Source organism: Branchiostoma belcheri, unplaced genomic scaffold, assembly GCF_001625305.1.
Source record: "Branchiostoma belcheri isolate BF01 breed outbred unplaced genomic scaffold, Haploidv18h27 scaffold7, whole genome shotgun sequence".
Lineage (NCBI taxonomy): Eukaryota > Metazoa > Chordata > Leptocardii > Amphioxiformes > Branchiostomatidae > Branchiostoma > Branchiostoma belcheri.
This window is the reverse complement of record NW_017804353.1, coordinates 52,875-72,114: the sequence shown is the minus strand read 5'-3', so window position 1 is coordinate 72,114 and position 19,240 is coordinate 52,875. Positions and strand designations below refer to the sequence as shown.

Below are 19,240 nucleotides of genomic sequence, written 5' to 3'. Positions count from 1 at the left end.
ACAAGAGGGAAAGGTTTATTTGTTACATACACAGTCATTGAGGAATGATTTCGAGTCCTTACAGATACAGAATTAAAGAGTATGTACAGGTTCTGGCCCATGTTTCGCCATTCCATAATTCCTTTAACTTGTTCACCAAGTTCTATATAATAGCTTTCCATGATGGGCTCAGACATGTATACAATAACTACACTACTCTTGATATCGTCAACAAGTGTAGATCTTTCTATACCCTTCACCCGTTGATTCCACACAATTCTACACTGCTTTTTACTGATTTCTACACATTTCCGTGCTGGTACAAAAAATACAAATAGGTCCTAATATGATTAATTAACAGGTATGTGCTGGAAGTACACAAATGCTGTAATAAAATTCTGCTTTTCATACAAAAAATATGCTTACTTTTAAGAAATTATTAAATCTACAGGATGCGCCAAAGAAGTATCACACAATTTCAAAAGAGAAGTTTGCTCAACAGAACATGTGTAGTACTAGGTAGCAGTTTGACCTGTATACAAAGAGTGCAAGAGTGTCAGTGCGTGGGGCCAGCCTCCAGGGCAGTAGTGTGACTGTCTGCAATTTCTCAATTTTTCCTGTCTCATGACACACTGGTACAATTTTGCCTTTTACACAATTTCACGATAGATAGATTAAAAAAAAATTGCACTTGTAGTTCTGCCAATTTTGAACTGGACAGTCAACAATTGCCACCAGTCGTGTGAGCTTCACCTCTAGCAAAGACTCCGAAAACCCTACATCTACAAGTGATGAAATCGTCTTTGCTAGAGTTACGTCTAGACATATTTGGTTGTAGTGAGAGATTTGGTCAGTCAGCACAGTGGTAGCTTTAGCCTCGTCCTTCCAAAAAAAAGGCCGTAACCCCACAAACGCTGGCATCTGAGCACCCAAACTTCTTGGTGGGAAGAACCACAGAGACTCACTTTGGACACCACCGTTGGCACTGCGTCAGTGGTCGGTCCATAGGCAGCTTGCAGACACCCGCAGCAAGGTATAAACCAACACTTGCATGCTACACACCTATGTACTGTACGTAGTAACAACCAAGGTAGCTTCTCTCTCTTCTCGCAAAGCAAAACCACCCAGTCATGTCATTGTTTTACACCACAAAGGGTAAGTACTACTGTACTTTTATAAGACTTGTTAATGGAGGTGCCACACATATAACCCTGCCCTGGCCAGGCCTGGCACACCACTCTGCACTCATTGGTCAAAAAAACGTTTAACACCATTTTGTATGCGCATTTGTATCCACACATACAACCCTTAGTATTCAAACTGGCTTGAATAATGTAGATGTGTGCAATTTTTTTTTTGGCATGTGCTGAGCCCGTTTACTATGCCTAATAAATAAGGAAAAACGCTGACAGAACTTAAGCCATTACTATTCATACAAAATCATTTCTCATTGGTCTCGACGCTCACATATACAGATACAAAAAAAACCGCTAGACTTTGCGGAAAATGGTTTTCGTTTTCCTACGTTTAAAAGTTCGACCACAGATAGTAGTACCAAACATAATGAGACATGATTACAAATTTGGCAAGCATTTTACAGGCTTTCTCTTCTTCTCTTCTTTTTTAATATCTACAAACGACGACAACATTCACAGTTACACAGTGAAGCGAAAGCTTTAATAATACAATAATCCTGGCCCGTGTGAGGGACTGAGGAGTGGAATTATCAGAAGGAGGAAGAGGGACTGAAGGTCTAACTACCTGACTCAGAGTCGCTACTATCGGAGGAGCTTGATCCGCTGGAGGTGCTGCTGCTATCGCTGTCGGACGAGCTGCTACTGCTCGCGCTCAGTCGCGAGGGACCGCCCGCTTCAGCATTGGCAGCAGCCTCTTTCTCTGCAGGGATGGAAAAAAAACAACATGGCTGCAACTTCAGAAACAAGAAGTCTTTCTTTGTATGGATAAAACAGCACTGCAACTTAAGAAACAAACTTCCACTATAAAAGTCTTCCTCCGTAAGGTCAAAATGCTGCGACTTCAGAATCAAATGAAACTTAAACATCACTGCAACTTCAAAACACACTTTCACAGTTATACTAAGTATGGCGGCCTATAAATATTATGAGCATCACATCCTTTGGTAGATTATAGTAGAATATTACCGATATGAAAATATGTATAAGAAAGTGCACTGAATTTTTGAAACATCAAACTTCATTCCATCCTACCTTAAACTTCTTTACCTTTTTGAGTATTTAAATTCTTAGCTTTGAAGTCTTTCCAGGCAAACAAATAAGTCCTTAGACTGTGCAAGGTAAGATAATATCTTAACACAAGAGAATAAGCATATGCGGTAGTTGTACCTTTCTTTGCCACCTTGGACTTTGCGGATGACAGCTGCCCGCTGACGTCCTGCAGCCTCCTCTCCAGTTCCTCCTTCTTCTGTTTGGTCACCTCTTCCTTTGTCTTGCCCTGCGGACGTTTCGCTAAAACACAAGAACACACTTTTTATGAAAGAGGTCCTCAGTTATTATCTATCACAATTTCTACTAGTGCAATGGACAAGTGGTTAGAGTGCTCGCCTTGCATCAAATGGTCCTGAGTCATACCAAGGACTTTAAAAATGGTTCATGCTGCTTTCTCTGCTTAGCACTCAGCATTTGGGACAAGGTATGAGAGTTAAACTCACACCACTACCAGGGAACTAGCCCCCTGCTGTAGTGATTGCACAACTGTGTGGCCCAAGGGCTACTGAACCGTAGATGGGTGACGCCCTATGCACCACGTGGTGTGGGGAGGACTTTTAACAATTTCTACATTATCTATCCCATATGGTATATTGTACAAGCATACTTTTGCCTTCTTAATGAATATACTACTGAACTAATGAACACACAAGAGCTGACAAGGTTGAGAGAATAAAAAGAAATTTCAGAGGAAGAGAACTCACCATAAGGTTTTCTGGGCTTTTTCCTGAGACAGCTCATGACATATCTCTCTAGTTCTCGGAGGGTGGAGGGTTTGAGGGTTTCGAAGTCTATTTCTATCTCATCAGGGTTGGAGTCTCGTAATGACGGCTCTCTGGACTGGATGATGTGTACTACTCTCCCCAGCTTGTCACCTGGTAAAATAACAACAATTGTGTTCGTGGGGTCGTGTGACGTAAACGGTAGCGTGTTCGGCTCAGGACCAAGAGGTCCCGGGTTCGAATCCTACCCATGACACTGACCTCGTGCCCTTAGGAAAGGCATTTTACACAAACAAAATGTTAGCCATCTCCTATTGTATGTGCCATGTTGGTTGTAGCCTCTACCAGGCCTTTCTACGGGAATATGGAACGTAGAATTCGGCAAAAAGGAGAGTAAAATTGGCCAGGGGAGTCCGGCCGCAGTTTGCAAATATTCTGCTATATATAGCCAGCGTAGCTAGTCTGGTAGAGACTACATTAATTGGCTGTTTATTTTTTTTCTACAAGGAATAGATATCTGTAAGGCCGTTTTTTCCATTGGAAAGTGATCACTGAGCAACTGTTGCATCAGTGACTCAAATAGGATTTGTGTGCAATTAAAATGTGATGCGCAATGATTTAGTATGATTTAAATGACAACAAAAGTCACAGCTTTTAGTAGAAAGGGGATGTACCCATGGCATGAAACAATCCAACTCTACCAGGCAGAGTGACTGTGATTAACATGGGTTCTGTTTACTCTTACCTCTCAAGATATTAGCACAACATCACAGCCAGTGGCTAGTGCCTATGCCCAGATTGAGAGGTGAAAACTTCATATAACTAACTGATAATTTCATTTTACTAACATTTGCTTTTACCCTAAATATTTAGAGAGGACATTGAATCCCTTTCCATATGCAAAAGACTTTGGAACACTTGACAATACACTGAAATACACAGCCATCCAGTTCCCACCAGCAGGCAAACAAAAACAAAACCACCACTGAAAAATCTGTAACTAACTGCAGTAGTAGTACTGTAGAAAAATTACGTCATCACAGGCTAGAACACTGTCTGTGTACGAGAATACTAACCTGTTGAGTTAACTTTTGTTCCAACACTAACAAGTTCTCTCACCTAGAGCTTTCAACCAGTCACTCTGGTCTTCCTCAGTAGACTGACCCAGTGTTGACGTCACACTTCAAAGAAGCCATGTGACAAGCCTCGCTGGGTCAGTCTACTGAGGAAGACCAGAGTGACTGGTGGAATCTCTAGGTGAGAGAACTTTTTTGTGTTGGACCAAAAGTTTAACTTTAAACATGTAACTACCGACACAGATGAACTTTCATGATAGGATAGAACATTGTCTTCATAGGATTATACTAACCTGGTAATTTGTTGATATCCAAGCTCAGCTGCCTCTTTTCGTCGTAAGTCATCGGCTTGCACAGATCCTCGTCCTCGCTCTCGTAAGCTGGCGCCGTCGTGGTCTGTGCTTTACTTTTCTTCGATGATTGTCTACTAAAATCACAAGAAAAAGTGTATGTCAGTACATGCAGCTATTTCTTAGCCTCCATAGCATGCCCGAAACCGGGGTTTTGGAGGTCTTCAGGGTCTTTGGGATCTTTTATGTGCTATTTTCTGATTGCATATAGACAACATAGCCGGCCTGGTTGAATTAACTGGGCTTATCAGAAAACAGCCGAAGACCACCAAATCCCCAGTTCTATAAGCCTGCTACGGAGGCTAACTATTTCTCTCATACACACAACCTACAAAGACTGTATTAGAATTAGATTGTACTAGATTGTAGCTGCAATCCAAGCAATGAATGACTACAGTATGTTATCCTGTGAATGACGGTGACAGAATTATTTGTTCTCGAAAAACCCAGAAACATTCAGTGATATCTGTGATCACAGTTGAAATTCAAATCTTGCAGTAACTACGTATCTGTGTGCTATGTTCTTTAGCCAATACACTCTCCGACATACTACAAATATTGTTTGCCTCGTGTCCTTGCTCATACCAAGAAATAGCCGGGAAAGAAATAACACGGTTATCTGGCACATGCAATACAACTGGGCAACCCTACAGGACTCCTGTGTCTACATACGCCACTGTAAAGGTAGGATTGTCACCTTTACATGTTTAGAGGAACATGCAAAAGTTGTTGTGAGACTGAAAGTGGCAAGGAAGCGTTCTAAGAGAGATATCTACAATGATGAAAGGAGTCACCTTGGTTGTTTCCTTGCCTGCCCAACTCTGAAACAGTAAACAAGGAACCTTTTACTTCTCACAGGGCAGGTTCCACTACTACATGTACCTCTCCAACATTCTTTATAAGTACAGAAATAAGAGGAAAGCAGGAAGGCGAGGTTTAATTCCTTTGTGACCTACAGTAGTCAGGCCTAGTAAAAAAATGTTGTGTTTCCTGTTTCAGTCCTGAAAAAATTAGGGTCAGTAGGTAGGGATATCTTTTTTGTTTTCCTTCTTTTCTTTTTATTAGACTTTGGGGATCTCCAGTGATCTAATTTATACAATACAGTTTAACAAGTAAGACTTTAATAAGGACGCTTATATTTTCAATGTCAATGTTGAAAAACCTACTGTACAACGTTTCATCACTCAGGTGTCAGATCAAAAGGTCGATCAGCTTGAAAAATTACGTCCCTTGCAGGGATACACCCAAAAAAATGGCTAGGGTCGGCAGGTTTTTCTAGGGTCGGTCGGGAAACAGGAAACAAAAAATGTTTTTCCTAGGCCTGACAACATCTACCCAACTTCCTGTGGGTTCAATAGTTGAAGCATACTGACCTGCTGTTGGTTTTCTTGGGCTGTGTTTTTCTGGGCTGTTTAGGAGGTGGCTGTGGCGGGGGAACAGGAGCGGGGGCGGGAACGTCTTTCTTAACAGGGACCACTTCTCCCTCCTTCTTATCCTTCTCCTTTTTCTTCTTCTTCTTGTGTTTGTCTTCCTTGTCCTTGTCTTTGTCCTTTTCTTTGTCTTTGTCCTTTTCTTTGTCCTTGTCTTTTTCTTTCTTCTTTTTATGTGGTTTGTGTTGTTGAGACGCTTCAGATAACGCGCTAAGCTGCTCGTGTACCGCTCTTAACTGGAACAAAAAGTAGAACAAGGCTTTTAACATCTACCAAACTACACAACACATTGTAATAACCATTACATTAAAGACACAAATGGTATAACTTGTGTTACATCTAGTTATCTGAAGTTAGTTCCCACATCTAAAGCAACTGGGCACAGGGAGGGCATTTTAGGCGGAAAGGCAACCATGGTCTACCTTAGTTAAAGCACACCACAGGAGCTAAGTGTTCAAAACGCCATATAAGAGTGCTAAGCAGAGTATCAGAGTACACGTTCAGTGTTCTCACCAGGCTGTTTGACTGTAGGGGCCCCTATGCTGTGATTTGGACTTGCTATGCTGTGACTTAGCTCCCTACATTTCTTGTGTGACCAATCACAAATCTTTATACATAAATCAAAATTTGACTTCAAAATGAAGATACAAGAGATGAAAAATAACCCCTAAGCTGCAGAGCTCGAATTATGTTATTTGGTAAAGGTGCAAGTGTGCATTTGAGAAATTCACTTGTACGACAAAGTTTCAAGTAGAATGTTCAACAGAATTACTGATCACCCCTCTAATTTTATTTGCACAAAGTGGTGAATTTGAGGGGTAGCTAAGAGCCCTGTGCTGTGACAAAACTCTGGTGAGAACCCTGACGTAAAAGAGCTCCGAAATGCGCAGACCTAAAGCCCTGGCGTTTGCACTGATTGTGATAGCTCCACACGAATGTAGTGAGTCTGTTTAATGATTAAGAGATGTGAACAGACCTGATGCCAGGGCCTGGTGTGCAGCATGTTCTACAGCAAAGCGACAACAAAGACGGGACAGTCAAAAGAGTCATTTCCACAGTTTCACTGATACCAGCCAGTAATAGAACGGATAATTGAATATCGCATCGTGTTCTGTGCTACAGATAGCTGCCATCAGGCCCTGCTAAGTAGTAAGAGAGCTCGGGGTTCGAAATACTTTTTTTGTGCAGGCAACTTTGAAAATTACCTGCACCATTCAGACTCAGAGAAGTATGGATCATACAAACCATTGTTAAGAAACCATTGCCCTTTTTTCTTATAAACCCAGTATATGGACCAGTGCAGGTTAGGTGCACAGCTCCCATTTTACCCGAACTTAAGTGCATATGCACAAAGTATTTCGAGCCCTGGAGCTAGATTTGATGCTATAAGGCTGCCAGCTTTGGCCAGCAGTAGTTTGTAACTACAATGCCAAACAACACTCTTCCACAGTGACAAACCACCTCACCATTCTTAGTTCAGCAAGTACACATACACATAAAACACATCTAGTATTAGTATCTTTAACACTAGGGAAAGTTAGCAAAATTTGAACCTTGATATTGATTGCTAGGTTTTCTATCTGAGCAGAGTTAGATTTTATCATCTTATCAATTAAAAAGACATCTATCCTAGGTTTGTGATTTTTATAGCAAGTTAACACTAGAAAGCAGAGAATTTGAAGAAAAGATGACAAGAAAGGGGAACCGACCAGATCACAGACACTCACTTGATCTTGTAGTTCCCGTAACCTGGCCTCCCGCTCCTCCTCAGAGTCAGTACTGTCAGAGTCGGAGGAGGATTCGCTGCTGCTGCTGCTGGTGGAAGTGTTGGGTTCGGGTTCGGCTGCGGGGGGCGGCACAGGCAGGGGCTGCGGCTCAGGGTCCGGCGGCTCGTCCGGCATTTTGGCATACTTCATTTCAAACACATCCTGGGGAACAAGGAGGAAAAAAATAATAAATGATATCGTAACCAAAAAATTAACAAACCAATTTGGAGATTTGTTGGTGAAGGTTTGAAATCCTGGTAATAAGATACACACAAAAAAACAAGCAACTGGATATGATTTTGGAAACGGTCAGACATTTCAGGTAGCATCCACTACCTTTCGTCAGTGACACTGGAGACTTGTCAGATTCAGAAAAGCAGGTTTTTAAGCAGGTACTATTGATTGATATGCAAATAGGTAAAGACAAATTTTTTGGAAGTCTAAAAGGAAACAAAAGGAAACAACTACTGGAAAAATTACAGAGATTACTTCCAGATGTTTCGACTGGCATCACTAAAAGAGCGTCAACTTTATCAACATTTCCAGGTGATGTAAGTCATAGCATTCAGAAAAGAGTTATAACTTACTTGTAATTTTCTGGCCATTTGTACTACGTCGTGCTCCGGAGGATTATATCTGTAGCAGTTGCTGAAGATCATTCTCATGTCTGATGCAAACTCCTGCGCTGACTTGTACTCCCGAGTGTCCATCTTTTTCTGTACAGAAGGAAAACAATAACTTCAAACATTGCAATACCTTAAAATTGCACAGAAAGTACATCTAGAATATAGATGATATTCTGTTACAAATTTCTAATCTTCTAAAGATATTTTTACAATCAATATGTATGAATGATTAAAATTGATGCTTAAATTTTCACCACAGAATAACTTGGATAAGATTTTTCAAAGCACCTATACCTTTTCTTATGACACCAATGCTGTTACAAAAGTACATGGTATGTACTGATTTGGTCGGCTGTTGTTTTCTGCATAACAATGAATCCATCTGTACCCATGGCATGAAACAATCCAACTCTACCAGGCAGAGTGACTGTGATTAACATGGGTTCTGTTTACTCTTACCTCTCAAGATATTAGCACAACATCACAGCCAGTGGCTAGTGCCTATGCCCAGATTGAGAGGTGAACACTGTTACAAACTATTGATTAATTAATTGTAAAACCTTACCTTTACTGTTCCCAGATCCATGGGATGTTTGATGATTTCGTGGTAGTCGTGTAGGCCCAGTAAGTCAGCGTCCACGGGTTCATAGAATGGCCAAGCATATGCCTGTTCAGAAGAAATAGCATCACCAGTTTAGATTAACGTTGCACAGCACATTTTGCAGTGGCTGCTTGGAAAGTAAAGCCATCCCAAAAGTTTACAGACCTAAAATATCCCACACAATCTTATATTTTGTGGTCTAAAGGGGGGTATAACCCTGACCAATACAGTCAATCGATGATGACACATCCAACTACTTGGTACAGCAGCACATGAATTCTAATGGTCGCCAAATGGTATCTAACACGACAAGAAAACCCCATGTTCAACTTACACTTGGAGACCAGTTGGGAAAAGAAGCAGACCCAAAACCACTTGGAGAATCTGTATCTGTATAGCCGGTGTAACTGCCCTTCGGCATAACACACCCGCTAACAATCGGTGGCTACATTACACCGATTGACTTGTTACACCTAACCCTTAAACATCTAACTCTGGGCACTGTTTAAGCTATCTAATAACAATGCCCCTACTGTACTGGGAGACAGCGAGTTCCACTCTGTGATAGTTCTAGGAAAGAATGAACTGTATGAGGTGACAGATGAACTGGTGTCCAAGGACAAATCCAGATGGAAGGAGAAAGGGATGAAGAGGAGAAGTAACCAACTTACCGCATGTTTCTTGGCGAACATTTCCTTGATGATGCCCTGGCAGTACTTGAGCTGAGCAGACAGTTTTCCCTTCTTCTTGGAGCTGTGCTGTTCCGTCTCGGGGAGTTCTCTCCGAGGCGGCTTGATCTGTCGACCACTTTCTCTCCTGGCAGGCAAGGAACAGGGTAGTCAGGCATACTGCTTCTTTTACACATATAAGCTGAGTGATTGTACTAACGGGCTACCGTACAGGCATGACTCTTCTTTTACACAGATCAGCCGAGGGATTGTACTTATGGGCTACCGTACAGGCATGCCGCTTCTTTTACACAAATATGTCGTGTGTTTGTACCTATGGGCTACAGTACAGGCATGATGCTTCTTTTACACAGATCAGTCGCGTGATTGCACTAATGGGCTACTGTACATGGAAAATTTGTGTACTTTACTGAAAAATTTTCGTAACAACATGCAAGGTGCTACCGATCTTACAAAAGAAAATTATCTGAACTATAGTGCAGAAAAGGGTAGCTTTTTTTTTACTTTTCTGTAAGCATTAACTTTAGCACCTACTATATGTGCCTGTATCTAACATAAAACAATACGAACTACATAAGATTTCATCTTCTAAGTCATTCATTTTCACATACATCTTCAAGCAAGCAACATAAACGTGTGTGCCTAAACATTCAAACGTGCTTTCAAACAATTACTATTTTACTTTCCAGCAACCCACAACCCCAAGCCAAAAATTGAGGATATACACAATTACAACTAATATTCTATATAACTACTATTCATATACTGCTTTCAACTAGCAACTATATTTCTGATGGGGCAGTATGTTTTATAATTTTTTTTTGTGGGACTGAGCAGAAGTTCCCCATTTTTGGATGCATGTTTTCAAGGGAGTTGAGGAGGCACAGTAAATGCCATCAAACTAAATCCAAAGGAGAGCCAATAGGGTTTCTTGCACCACTGACTTTCTTTCTTTTGCACGTGTAACAGTTAAAATGTGGAAGACAGACACAGAATCAGAAGTTCCATTCTCCATTTTGGATGGAAGTTTTGAAAGGCTGCATAACTGTCATCTTACTAATTTCGAAGGAATGGTTTGTACCAGTGTTTTTGCACGTGTATCAGTTAAATGTGAAGACAGACGGGTGTTATTGTATGATTAGAAAAGGTAGATCCTGCAGGTGTTGTTCATTACCAAGCTTTGGGATGATCTGGTTCCCACCTGACGGGAGGGATTTTTGCGGGTCTGGGCTCGGTTGTCGAGGGCGACGATTCGCTGCCCGTTGTCGTGGAGATGGTGGTGGGCGTTGTGGTGTCCGCTTTTCTCTTCACGCCCTTCTTTACCTGGTGGGACACATGTTTGTATCAGTATGATGCTGCACTGCACTATTAAATGTAGCTAACCAAAATTACCATGCTCCATCCTCAGTCTAAGGTTGCTCACTTCACTCTTTACAGTTTCCATCAGTTTTTGTTGATAGTTTTGTTGATTGGTTACCAGGACCTGATTTGTGATCATTTTAGGAGGATACTTTTGGCTCCAAGGAGTAAGCCATTTCACATCTGGGTCTGGATACAATTACAAAACTTTTTGCCACTGTAGAGTGAGGGCAGTCTGCCTTGGTAACAATTTCACAGAATGGTGTTTCATTCTGTCCACATCTAGAAATATTTCTGTTTCAAAGTAAGTTATCGTTAGTAGGATCCAGTATTCCCTAATACATGTTTGGGAGCAGGACAAAACCATTCATAATATTGTCATGCAGACTGTAAAGTAGCTATAGCCATCCACCACAGAAGGCACTACTGCTGTCAAAAAGACCTACAAGGCAAAAGAAAGGCGTTGGTTTTTGCGAACAGGCACTTATGAAGGAATTTGAAAGCAGGCAGGCACTAGGAGAAATGGTTTGTTGTAAGTTTTTCTACCTTCTGACTAGGCCTTAGCCCAGTGGCTCTGCCCATGAGTGGTAGAGGCCAGGAGGGAGTCTGCTCAAGCTCCTTGGTACAGAAACAACACTATTGTTTAACCCAAATGCAGGACTAATTAATACATTGACTGATATCACACTAATGCCCTACTGTTCTTTGACATGTCAGCAAGAGGGCTGGCTATTCAGAACATAGCAGCTAAGATTACGGCATGATCATGCTGATTAACAATTGCTTAACTCCCAAACCAATACAAATTTGGTGCTAAGTCAGTGGTTGAAGGTTTGAGCCAGGTGAAGGTTTAGAATGAATGAACACTCTCCAAATTTGTTTGGCCTCACATGGATCTTAAGGCATGTCGGCAGAACGCACTGCACCTGTGCGAAACCCGTAATGCATTGTGCATAGCACTTCAGCAGAACATCTCATACAAAGTAATATTTGTATCACTTAGTCTGTAGTTTCCAAATGTTATGTTGGAAAAGACACCTTCTGCAACAGGCAAAATTCTAATGCGACCAAACGGTGACCAAAAATCTAACGAAAACCGTGAAAATCAGGGTTTCCTGCAGGCGCAGTAAAAACTGTATCTCCATACTAAGATATACCAAAAAGGTATAACATTAACCCGTGTAACAGTATGTGTTTACCTTGGTGGGTACGGCCTGGCCAGGTTGTGAGATAATGGGAGCCGGTGCAGTGGACGGCCCCTGGGGTAGCGTCTGGGGGGGGCATCTGTATCGGCTGGGGGGGTGGCGGCTGCTCCAGGGGGGGCGGTGGCCGGGGCTGCTGCGTTCTTGCAGGGGGTGCTCTCGTGGGGGGCGGCTGTACAACGGGAGGGGGTGGGGGGTGCTGGACGGGCTGGGGGGGTAGACTCAGGTCTGTGGGGATGTGAGGAGGGGGGGCTGTGGTGGGGACGATCGGGGGAGGGGCCACGACGGGTGGCGGCGCAGGAGGCTGCGTTACTGGAGGCTGCGCGTTCAGCACTGGGACTGCCGTCGACTGGGCAGCTGGAAAAAAATAACAAAGTTACGGCTTAGTGGGACTTCAACTTATATCACAAAAAAATAACAAAGCTACAGTTTACTAATATTAGGACATCAATTTACATCAGAACACGTTGGTGAAGGTTAGACATCCAGGTAATAAGATGTGCCCAAAAAAAGTCGCTCAAGCAACTGGATTTTGGAAATGGTCAGACGTTTCAGGTAGCATCCACTACCTTTCGTCAGTGCCATTCAAGCAAACATACATATCTTGCCATTTTTTTCCAAATCTTTACAAGAATCAAATGCAAATTTGAGTGGATTTTACACCTGAAACTTTTGGTAATAATAGTACAGTTCAAGATTGCTCTTACCTTGTACTCTGGGTCCCTTGCGCGGCCCTTTCTTGCCCTTGGGTTGTACCGCAGGCTTCTGTTGTGATGCCACCTCCACCTCCTCTGGAGGCATCTGGGCCACTTTCTGCAGGAAGAGCTTCTCTAGCGTCTGGGCCATGAGATATACATCCTACGGGAGGGATGAGGAACAGGCATTAGATAGCTTTAAACAATGCCTAGAGTTAGATGTTCAAGGGTTAGGTGTAACAAGTCGATTGGTGTGATGTAGCCAGCTGCCGCCGCGCTGCGTGCCGGCGAAGCTGGTGTGTTACGCCGAAGGGCAGTTATACAGGCTATACTGATACAGAAGCTGGTGTGTTACACCGAAAGGCGGTTATACCGGCTATACAGATACAGAAGCTGGTGTGTTATACCGAAAGGCGGCTATACCGGCTATACAGATACAGAAGCTGGTGTGTTACACCGAAAGGCGGTTATACCAGCTATACAGATACAGATTATACATATGTGAACATAACGTATGCATAACAAAAACAAGCCACCTGAGTTCGAGATCTGATCAAGCTACTACCGAGTACAAACACTACAAAAAACATAACATACTGGCAAATCTCTGATTGCTAACAAATGTAAGAACGTTGGCAACACCCACCTCTCCTGGCTTGTTGTAAACGTAACAATTGGTAAACATTAAGTTGAAATCTTGAATACACTCCTTGGCACTGTAATAGTAGTTGGTCTCCAATCGCTTTTTGATGGTTCCCAGGTCCATAGGAGTTTTGATTATCTTCGGGTAGTCCTGTTGGTGGCAAGAAAAATAGAGCAAAATTAGTTCTCAAACATAGAAGCTTGGTGTTAAGCTTACAGTAGGACTATTTGCAATCTCAGGTGGAACTCGTTTCAGCTTGGAATCAAATCGGGTGCAGATCTATATTAAGAATCATCATAGATTGCAAAATGTGTAAAGAAAATGCCATGTTTTTTGGGGTCTGTGCCCCTTGTCACATTTGTTGCAAGATCACTAACTGTGGGCATTCTTTGCATAGTCACACGTGTTACACAAAGTACAGCTGTCTTGTTAGCAAAAAGGCCGTGTACAATTTCTTTTGGTCGTTTGTTCTACATCAAAACCAGATAACGACCAAGACGAATATGCGCTAGAAGTAAATCTGAAGTTCACCGATATCAGCCAATGAGACTTACTGGTATGATCAGCAAAGTAACACTGATGTTCACAGAAATGAACTAATGAAACTTACTGGTTATGTTCGGCAAGTTAACACTGATGCTCACAGAAATCAACCAATGAGACTTACTGGTATGTTCAGCCTAGTAACACTGAAGTTCACAGAATTCAGCCAATGAGACAAGAGTATCACTGATGTTCACAGAAATGGACCAATAAGACTTACTGGTATGTTCAGCTTCACCCAATCCACAGGCTCGTGGAAGGGCCAGGCGAAGTTGTGCTTCCATACTGCTTTCATCACCACTTTTAACAAATACTGCAACTGGTTTGTCATGCGGCCTGGTTTCTTAGCAGCCTGCTTCTGGAACAAGGCAAAACTCAGTAAGACACTTGATTGTCAATTTTCAGGTACAAACAAGATTTAAGTGGTTGCCTTACATTTTATATTCACAGTAGCTACAGTTCGGGGTCTGAGAAAAATGGGCATGTTTGCGGTACCAAATGTTCGCAGTAGTGGCAGGTGCAGAAGAGAGAAAGTTGGCGAATTATTTGTTCGCGAAAATGATAAATTTGCCACACAGAAATGACTGAATTCAAAGTGATTTACAGTATTTTCAATGCAAATTTACAGTATTTTCAATGTAAATTTTTGAACTTCCAGTTACAGAAGTGTAAAACAAGGAAGGAGACTTCACTGATTCACTGATTCAAAGTTATGTGGTGGGTTGGAAACACACCAAAGATATGGTAAGGGAAAACATGTAGCTCCATTCAACCGCTCATTGGCAGAATGTACTGCACCTGCATAAAACCCATTGTGTATTGTGCATAACACTTTGGCAGAATGTCTCACATAAGGTTGCATTCATGCACATCCCATATGTAGTTTCCAAATGTTGTGTTGGAAAAAAATGTCTGCAACAGGCGAAATTCTGATGCAACATTGAAAACAATAGCAGGGGTTAAAATACTTTTTTTTTCCAGGTTGCCCGGGCGGCAACCTGGGTCAAAAGCCAGGTTGCCCCATCAGGATTTCAGGTTGCCCCATTTCAAAGGAACTGGATTCTTCAAATCTGCTACCCAATATCCATTATCCTTTCTTTTTATCAATTAATAGGTTTGTTTATCAAGTAGCAAACACAACAGCTGTCAAACATCATCGTTTATTCAAAAATGCTACCTTCACATCTCCGACTCTGAGCCGGAAGAACTGCTGGTTTCATCATCTGCCTCGTCCTGCCTGGGCCTTCTTCCATTAACACCCAGAGCTCTCTCAATATGACCAATCCACCTTGTACTTAGGGATGTGGACCTTAACCCACGTTCAGGTTCTGGACTCATAACCAGAGGTTTAGGTTCAGGTCCGTACCTTATGATTCCGGACCTAAACCCATGGCAATGCAGTTACACCAGCATAACTCGAGCAACTTGGCTAAATTAAGATGAAAACTCTTTAATAAATACTTCTATCAAAGAGTCAAAGACAGAAAGATTGAAGTAAACTCAAACTTGTCTTGTGTTATTCACTGGTAAGTTCTGACACAGCCGTGCAACTACTGAGTACTGTTAGCACCCTTAATTTGAAAAATTGGGCATAGGTTCCCCGGATGACCCCTAACCGGGGGCCAACGGTGCTTCCACAAGTTCAACAAGTGAAAAATACATGATACAAAATGTACATGTATTTACTACCTGGAACTTGGAGCAAGTAGGTGTTACCAACATCTTAATAAACTAAACCAAATATAACTAAGCTAGTAGTAGTAACCCTATCATATCCCAAACAAAATCACATATTGACACAGCTGAACAAATAAAATTGTGATTATGTCTATGAGACTCCTACTCAAAAACTGGTAGGCATGATCATATTAAATCTCTAATGTCTAATATATGTCTAATATATGTCTAATATACTTAATATATGTCAAGTCCTTCACAGCATCCAACCGCACATTCTAAGAAACAACTATTATATTCTGAAGCTAGAAACCAATAAATTTGAAAAAATTTCACAGTAATGTTTGAAAATTAACCTTCTAAAAATATGAGTGAATTTTTATTTCTGTTGTTGCCGAAAAATAATTTCATGCGTTTAAAGCATCGTTTTTATAGCACATTGCAATGTCCTGTACGTTTGGATGCTAACTTGACCTTTGACCACTTTTGTTGTCAACATGTGTCGGCCATGTTGGCCATTATTTCTCAGTCTTTCGAGCTGGTTTTTTGGACAAATTTCAACCGTTTTAAACATTTCACGGCCTCAAAAACTCATAAAACGGGGAAACTAAGGTATAGTTGTTATTTTCATGCGTGACATTTCTTCTGGGGATGGATTATTTTTCCGCGGAACCGCCGAAAACTTCACGCGCACAGCCGGCTCGATCCACGCCGCTCGGCCGAAGAAAACTCGAATGACGAACACATTTATCGGGGAAATATTGGAATTAAATCCCTACGCGCACGTGCTCAGGGAGGCGAAACGCCAAATTATCAACACCCGCTGTTATTTGAGTAGAGGGACTGCTCACGTGCAGGCCGGCAGGCCGAGGCGGGATGTTATCAGGCGGGACCGCGGCACTGTTTATTTCAGAAGCCGCTGGCCGTAAACCCAGCCGCTGTAAAAATAACTTGCGCTCTGGGCAACCTGGCTTTCCGAATAAGTCTCGCACAGAAAAAATTACTTGCGCGGCGAGACTGCGAGACCGGGTATTTTAACCCCTGAATAGCCAACGAAAACCAGGAAAAATCAGGGTTTCATACAGGCACAGTACGTTCTGCCAATGTGCTCTTCCAACCAGATAGCGGTGCACTCACTGATTCGCTAGTCAAAGTTCGGGTGGTTTGGAATCTCACAAAATTATGGTACAGTAAGGGACAGCATAGCTCTCTTCAACCAGATAGCGTTGCACTCACTGATTCGCTAGTTTCGTATCCCTCAGCATACATGGTGGACGGCCTGCGTACTCTTTTTCCCGGGCCAGTCGGACTGTTCATACCATTCACAGCACCGTCCCCTAAGCTGTCTGCTTCCCCGGCTGAGTGGCTGAGGTGGTCCAATCTGGGGACAAAAGGAATTGTTTACTGAGCAGCCAGCAATATGAAAATCATAACTTGACAAGACTATGTGATGTCAATCTAGAGAATGGGGACAAAGAAATAAAGACTTTATTTATTTGTGACACCAAAAAGCAAACCTTACAGCAGGTAGCCTCCGTAGCAGGCTTAAAGAACTGGGGTCTTGGTGGTCTTCGGCTGTTTTCTGATTAGCCCAGTTCTAATTCAACCAGGCCGGCTATGTTGTCTATATGCAATCAGAAAATAGCACATAAAAGCTCCCAAAGACCCTGAAGACCCCCAAAACCCCAGTTTTTGGCATGCTATGGAGGCTAACAGTAGGGATAAAACTTCCTGAATTGCAAAGAGTTTGCATATACAAATTCCAACGGACGAGACAGGTGATATGTATATCCCTCATACATAACATTATTTTAACACATTTCAATACATTATTCTAATACCAAGCAAACCTTCTGACCTTTGTGCAGATGAGGTTTAAAGAACTTATGGCAGTTCTTCATTGTACAGGGTCGTTTACTGAGGAGTCAACAAAATGACAACTTGACAAGACAGTATGATGTCTATTTAGATAATGACATCTTTTCACCAGTCATTCTAAATACAACAGATAAAGATGACAGGCAAGACTACTCTTATTATATCTCCAGTTTTCTGGAGAACTCTGAACATTGACATTGAAAATATAAGTCTCCTTGTGTAAGTTTTACTTTCTTAAACTGTATTGTGTAAGTTGGATCACCAGAGATCACCAAAGTCTACTAAAAGATAGAAAAGAAAAAAAAAACTAATTTTCTCATGGCTGAAACAGGAAACAACATTTTTCCTATGCCAAATGCCATTAAACAGCCCGTATTAGATCAAAAATCCAGCTGCAGCCATCTGCCTGATGACATCAATATCAATATTAATGACTTTGAGCTGATGCAATGAAGGGTAAAGTCTATAATGCAGCTGTCCTATGGGTCATTTTCAAAACAGTACTACAAAAATCTTTATAGATTAGAAATACTTTTTTTTTCAAAGCAAATGTATAAAAACCTGGCAAGAGACTCTCAACCCAATACAGCTCTACTTGTTAACAATAAGCACAAATATGTCTGACTTTGGTACAATAGAACTTACGTTACAGATGCTGTATAATACAGTACAACTGAGTTGAGGAAGTGTCATTCAACATTCAGCACAAAGACCTTGAAGGCTTCAATTGTAGCATTGTAATTCTGCTGTTTTTGAAAGTCTTATGAGAATGACTTAATGAGACCAGCCAAAACCAAGTATTGGGCAAATATTGGACATTGTTAATAGAACATTGTGCAAATCCAATACGAACAGCAACATTTTTCTTACTTACTCAAATGCATCTCTTCTTCATTGCAACCTTTTAAAAACATACTATACAAGAGCAAATATCATTAAAATAACAAGTAATTCGGTAACATACCAAGCAATGCTTGCTGAAAAGAGCAAAGTGGCTACCAGGTGTTTGAACAATAAACATTATCAGGATTTCCTAGAGCTGATCTGGTGACTTCTCTTGCCTTAGAGATGATAACAAAAATTAGGAGACCTTCATGTGTTGACTGTTGGTTTGACAATTATGTGGATGTCATCTTGAAACTTCCACTAAAATTTTATTGTTGAAGTTTTTCAGTGACATCTCCACCGCAAATTCATGACACTACAAATATGGATTTCTGATGTATTACTACTGCATTACAGAATTGCTTTTTAAAATCTTTCCTATTGGGAAATAAAAGCACTGTGAAAAATATACATTTTTGAATAATATTGTGACATTATTGGGAGTTCCTATCAGGTGAGAGACAATTTGAGAACTGATTGTATCTTCATTGTTGGCTTGACAATAGTCAATGTTATTAACAGTAATTTAACTGCTATGGGCGGCAACCAGTATGACATCAGTTACGGGTATTCATTTGATCTGGTCCCTCCCTTGGGAAATCATACAACACAATTTTTCAGGAAGAACGACTGATTCCAAATTTGTTAACTAATCAGTAATTTAAACAACATTTTCCTGTCACATGGGTGGGTAAGTGAGGCCCAACATCTGACATGTTGACATCCCAACTTTGGTTGACAAGAAACACCAAATATGCTCATGATGTTCAATAGAAATTACCCCCTAACATGAACATGAATATTCATTAGGCCACACCAATTTAATTTGTTGGTTCTCGGATTCGCCTCTTCGTTTTTTTCTGATTTGCAAAA

The 19,240-nt window shown here is 41.4% G+C and overlaps 1 protein-coding gene across 1 annotated transcript in view; it reads right to left on the bottom strand.

Moving 5' to 3' along the window:
• The window catches only part of LOC109484271 (bromodomain-containing protein 4-like), a 35,088-nt gene that overhangs the window by 9,375 nt on the left and 6,473 nt on the right, over positions 1-19,240 (bottom strand). The window contains exons 2-20 of the mRNA XM_019787529.1: positions 16,841-16,985; positions 14,148-14,285; positions 13,388-13,534; positions 12,754-12,904; positions 12,044-12,403; positions 11,602-11,627; positions 11,391-11,462; positions 10,660-10,808; positions 9,468-9,612; positions 8,761-8,862; positions 8,157-8,285; positions 7,513-7,731; positions 6,780-6,809; positions 5,747-6,039; positions 5,168-5,194; positions 4,317-4,450; positions 2,930-3,100; positions 2,343-2,465; positions 1,741-1,875 (exon numbers count right to left, since the gene is read on the bottom strand). Of these exons, the coding sequence (XP_019643088.1) occupies positions 1,741-1,875; positions 2,343-2,465; positions 2,930-3,100; positions 4,317-4,450; positions 5,168-5,194; positions 5,747-6,039; positions 6,780-6,809; positions 7,513-7,731; positions 8,157-8,285; positions 8,761-8,862; positions 9,468-9,612; positions 10,660-10,808; positions 11,391-11,462; positions 11,602-11,627; positions 12,044-12,403; positions 12,754-12,904; positions 13,388-13,534; positions 14,148-14,285; positions 16,841-16,985 (2,696 nt within the window). The remainder of the gene's footprint in view (positions 1-1,740; positions 1,876-2,342; positions 2,466-2,929; positions 3,101-4,316; positions 4,451-5,167; positions 5,195-5,746; positions 6,040-6,779; positions 6,810-7,512; positions 7,732-8,156; positions 8,286-8,760; positions 8,863-9,467; positions 9,613-10,659; positions 10,809-11,390; positions 11,463-11,601; positions 11,628-12,043; positions 12,404-12,753; positions 12,905-13,387; positions 13,535-14,147; positions 14,286-16,840; positions 16,986-19,240) is intronic.